Raw genomic sequence first — 4,987 nt, forward strand, 5'->3', positions numbered from 1 at the left:
TGGTGAAAGCCCGGGGCTGCCCTCCTGGGAAGAGGGAAGGTTCCCCGCGAACCCCGCTCACCCGGCCTCCCGCCTGGACCCGGCTCAGAACCACAGAAGTGATGGGTGTCACCGCAGGCCAATGAGCCGCCTGGGGCTGCAGGGCGCGTGGCCGCGGCGGGCACCAGCGCTTCTGAGAGAGTGGCTTGTCCTCCGATGGATCCCCGTATTTATATTTGATTTATTTTTTATTTTGTAGCACAAACAGAAATCCATAAACTGTCGGTTCAGCGCCATTGACTCTTTCATCAGTTACTGGGCTATTTCTTTCCTTTTTTCCCCCCCTCCATGCCCGTCAGTGAGAAGAGATTAAATGCCTTTATTTTCAGCCCTGTTTATACTGCAAAGGTACAAGGCTAAATGAACAATAAAAGTGTACTTAAAACGAAGCCTCCTCCTCCTCTGTGCAACAACAGAGAAACTTAGGGCTGCCTACATAAACCTCTTAATTAGACTATAGCGATTTCCGAAAACATTTAGCCATTATATACAAAGGAAATAAAACCACCCTGTCAACCAGCAGCCGGAGTTCCAGAGGCTTCTCTGAATCGAGTGCAATAATTACAGAAGGGCGCACCGCCTCTGTCTTTGTCAGAAAGACCTTAGTTTACCTGTCAGATCTGTTTTACTCTAAGAGAAAACCACACTGGTTTACCACTGCAGGCATTAAAATCGAACACCCTTGCTACCTAGGTAAGGACAAACTTTTTAAAGGGGAAATAAAATCTGCAAACTAATTGCACGCAGACAGTGGGAGGCGTATGTGCTGGGCTGCAGGAAGCCCCAGCGAGCTCTCCTTTACTAGGCTCACAATTCTTAAAGTTAGCGTCAAAACCGAAGAAGCCACTTTCATTTCTAAGTGTGAAGTCCAGCTTGGAAGTATATTTTAAAACAATCTGTGCCGAGTGGATTTAATCTACAAACTGGACCTGTCCCCCTCCCCACCACAACACTCTATTTTAAGAAAAGGGGGGCGGAGGGAAATCTTTTAAAACAACCAAATCAACAACACCACACCACCCAGCACAAAACCAGCAGCCAGAGACTGCACAATGTCAAAAAGCAATGACGCACTTTTCTCCACTTAATCACATTACTGATAGCCAATAGTTATCATCGGAAAAGTTGACCAAGACAGGTTAAATAATTGAATAAGGAACTGCTTGTAATTATGTTATTTACAAGGTATGACAGGGTGGGAGGAGGCAGAGCAGTGGACGGGTTGGAGTGACCCCTGGAGCTTGGAGTTTGAATTATGGAGCTGGGGGGCTGCGAGGTGAAGATGGACTAGAGGAGAACAAGGTGACTTTTCACCCCAACACATTTAACTTTTAAATCCAAATAAACGTCTCGTGTTACTAGACCATCACACTGGAAAGGAGAAAAAAAATGAACCAATCAAGTCCAACTCGATGGGCTTAGGAGTTAGCTGCCTTTGTTATAGGAAAAAAAAATCCAAATGAACTGATTCCTAGCAGAGAGAGAAGCATTTAAAAATAAACAAGAGGGGGGACATCTTGAAATTTTTGTCAAATATTAATTACCATAATTAGAGTATGATTCCAATCACAAGACATTTAATAAAGCATATATGTCCTGTCCTAATGACAGCATAAACTATTTTACCAATCACTTCATTCATTCCAATAAATGTGGAATTCTCATTAGCATGTCAAGGAAGCTCAATGGAAAACAAATACACGAGATCCATTTGTCAGTGCCCTTGCCTCTGAAGCCCAGGACAACCCAGGCCCAGCAGTGAAAACTCGTGCAGAGGCATAAACTTTCTCACCTGCTTGGTCATTGAATCTATGAGGCGAACATACAGATCTTGCTCTGTTCTGACTCCTGCAAAAAACAGAGACAAATTCTCATCAGGATTTGAGTGCTGCACCTCGGGGAGGGCACACGGGGCACAGGAAGTCTGTAACTCAGGACTGCTGCCACGGTGATGCAGCAGAACTCAGGCAATCCCTTTGAAAGGGAGGAGAACCCCACCACTTCTCGCTTCATTTTTTTTTTTCTTTTCTTAATTAAGAACCTTAAGACTCTTAGGGTTTGCATTTCAAGGTGCAAGGAATTTGCCTGGTGGAGAGCAGGCCTGGTAGCTGTGTGCGGTGGGCCCAAGTGGTCGTTTATTTTTAGAAAAGAAAAAGCACCAAATGGAAACTGAGTGAGAGGCTGAACTCTTTCTAATGTCTCTCGAGGATTAAAAAAAAAAAAAAAAAAAAAAAAAAAACTCGTTCACAGGAAGTAAGTTATGCTCCGTTTATGGAGTTACCCCCATCCCAATAATTAACATTAATTTGCAAGATTGAAAAAAGTCACTTAAAAGTGATGTTCTGCTGGAGCCCGTATCGATCTTTTTTTTACTTTCTACTTCAAGCCCCACCGGTTAATCATGTGAAGTGCCATCGACTTATTGATCGTTTATGTTTTGTTTTCCTTCTATGCCATGAGAAGATTTCGTGTTTACATCCATGTCATTTTAATCTCAAATCTTTATGTCCTTTCACCAGCGCAGAAAAGGAGAGCCAGCCGCTGCAGGGGCGGCGAGCAGGCAGCAGGCACTTACCGTTGCTGTACAATAACTGGAGTTTATAGTGGATGCCGTTGTTGGTTTTCTCGTTGTTTGGCTCCTGAAAGTAACGATAAATAATTGCATTTAGTGCGATCGGTGTCAGGCGCGGCCACCGCGCTCGGTCCCCCTCCGCGACCGAGGCTCTCGGCCTCACACATGGCAGGATTCCTAGCTCGAGGCAGCGCGGTGATGTCACTTTCCTGCTGGAAGCCCAGCGTTCTCCTCGCCCCAAGTAAGTCCGAGGGCGCAGAGAAGTTGCCCAGCCCTCGGCGGTCCCGGGCGGCCGCACGTGGCGGCGGCGGCGGCGGCGGGGTGGCCTGGCGGAGCCGTGCCCGCCGCCTAGGGGGGCACTCGAACCCCCGCGCGCCGGCACCGCCTGCCTCCCACTTCTAGAAAGAGAGAGGGTGTGATCGTATGTTTGCACTTACTTTCTCTTTCTCCACAAAGTCCACAAAAGCGGTCCTTTCAATCTCCACCGGCTGCCCCTGCCTGTCGTAGAGCGCCAGCACGAAGTGGAAGAAATTGGATTTCCGGAGGTTGGAAGGCGGCTGCTTCTCGAAGTGCGCCCGCGCCAGCCCCACGCCGCTGCGGGAGGAAAGAGACAGCGGCCCGGTGAGGAGCGCGGCGCCGGCCGGCGGAGGGGGCCGGGCCGGGCCGAGGCCGGGGCCGGGGCGCGCGGGGGCGGCCGGTACGTACCTCTGGGCGGCCGTGTTGGCGTCCACCACGCCCGCCGTGTGCATCCACGAGCGCACCGGGTTCATGCCGCTGCCCAGCGGCTCCTCCTTCATGGTCGTCCCCCCGCGCGGAATATTCTCCTGAATCCCAAACATGAAAACTGCTGGCGGCGGCCGCAGCTCCCGGCCGAAAGCGTTTCCTCGAGCAGCGGCGCTCGGGGCTTGGCGGCAGGCGGCTGCCCTGGCCGCCCTCGCCCTGCTCGGCGCCTGCGGTCCGGCCCCGCCGCCGGCTTCAGCCCGTCCCGGGCAGGCGCGACATACACCAGCGGCCGGGCGCTCCGGACGGCCAGGGGCGCGGAGGCGGCTCCACCGGCGGCGGCGGCGCTTCGAAGGAGCAGGACGCGGTGGCCGCGGCGGCGCTTGTTGTTGTTGTTGTTTGCAGGCGCGCTCAACGTGGTGTCATCCTAGCCAGGCGGCGTCCGCGGCTGCAGGACACTGCGGGATCGCCCGCTTCTGGCGCGGCCCGCCTGCTCCAAAGACAAATAAACGGGGCAGTGAGTGCTGCGGCGCAGTCCCGGGCGCAGGCGGGGCGCGGCGGGGCCTGGAGCGGCGCGCGCAGCGGACGGAGGCGCACAAAACTCAGCCCTCTCTCCCCGAGGAATGGACCCTTTCCCGGGAGCCAAAACTCGAAGCCCCCGGGAGCGGCGCTGTCAGAGGGTGACGTCGGGGGGCGGTGCCTGCGCCATATATGGGAACGGCCGCCCCTCGCCGCGCCCCTCGCCGCCGCCGCCGCCGCCGCGCTCGCCGACTGACTGCCTGACGGCGCCGCGAGCCGGCCCGAGCCCCGCGAGCCCCGCGAGCCCCGCCACCGCCGAGCGCCACCGAGCGCCGCCGCCGCCCCCCGCCACGCACCGCGGCTCCTCGCGCCCAGCCGCGGCCAAGGAAGTTACTACTCGCCCAAATAAATCTTGAAAAGAAACAAACGCAGCCGCTGCACAATTGCAGCTTGGCCCCTTAATACCTCCCTGCAAAACCTGCCACACAGTCAAACACGATGGGCGGGGCGGGGGGCTGTAAAATGCCGAGGCGCCCCAAGTTGCCCAGATGCATGCAATAAATGCAAGGGGCTGCAGCTCGTCCTGGGGCCGCCCGAAGGAGAAGTGGGAAGAGGCAGGTCGACCGCAGGGAGGGCGCCGGAGGGAGGAGCGGGCAACGGACTGGGAGGAGGGGTGCCCAGGGCTCCCCGGCCAAGGCTGGACGCGCAGCTCAGCCTGATTTCTAAGCAGACCTAAGGCTGCTGCAGGGCCGGCCGGTCCCGGTCTGAGCCCCGCCGGGTACCCCAAGCTGCCTACCCCGGCGGAGGCCGCCGAGTGCCGGGCAGGGAATCACGTCGGAGGCAGGGTCTGCCAGATGCTCCCTCTCCCCCGGTGGCCGCGGCAGACCCCGGCCCCTGGCCTGTTCTTACGCACAGCGAGTGACAAAGAAGGCTCCGGTCTCTCCGGGCCGACGGGAAGCGCGCCCGGCCTCTCCGGCGACCCGGAGCCGGGTGTCTGGCTGCGCGACCTGCGCGGTGGCCAGACCGCCCTGGAGCCAACTGCTCCAAAAACCAAGCGGACGCCGCGGGCGCTGTGGCCCGGCCCTCAGAGCCGCCGGACCCGGGTGAGCGCGCGGCGCGCGGCTTCCCGACCTGGTT

At 56.4% G+C, this 4,987-nt stretch overlaps 1 protein-coding gene across 11 annotated transcripts in view; it reads right to left on the reverse strand.

Annotated features, from left to right (window-relative positions):
* The window catches only part of EBF3 (EBF transcription factor 3), a 129,783-nt gene extending 125,823 nt beyond the window's left edge, over nt 1–3,960 (reverse strand). For 4 of the 11 annotated variants that reach the window (XM_054523066.2, XM_063727821.1, XM_024254154.3 and 1 more), the window contains exons 1-4: nt 3,317–3,958; nt 3,049–3,205; nt 2,615–2,678; nt 1,832–1,887 (exon numbers count right to left, since the gene is read on the reverse strand). In XM_054523066.2, coding sequence (XP_054379041.1) covers nt 1,832–1,887; nt 2,615–2,678; nt 3,049–3,205; nt 3,317–3,450 — 411 coding nt within the window. In that variant the 5' untranslated portion in view covers nt 3,451–3,958. Of the gene's footprint in view, nt 1–1,831; nt 1,888–2,614; nt 2,679–3,048; nt 3,206–3,316 lie in introns of all 11 variants that reach the window. The other 7 variants (XM_054523065.2, XM_024254151.3, XM_024254152.3 and 4 more) reach the window with 3 other exon arrangements.
* Nucleotides 3,961–4,987: the final 1,027 nt, after the last annotated feature.

Source organism: Pongo abelii, chromosome 8 (assembly GCF_028885655.2).
Source record: "Pongo abelii isolate AG06213 chromosome 8, NHGRI_mPonAbe1-v2.0_pri, whole genome shotgun sequence".
NCBI classification, from domain to species: Eukaryota; Metazoa; Chordata; class Mammalia; order Primates; family Hominidae; genus Pongo; species Pongo abelii.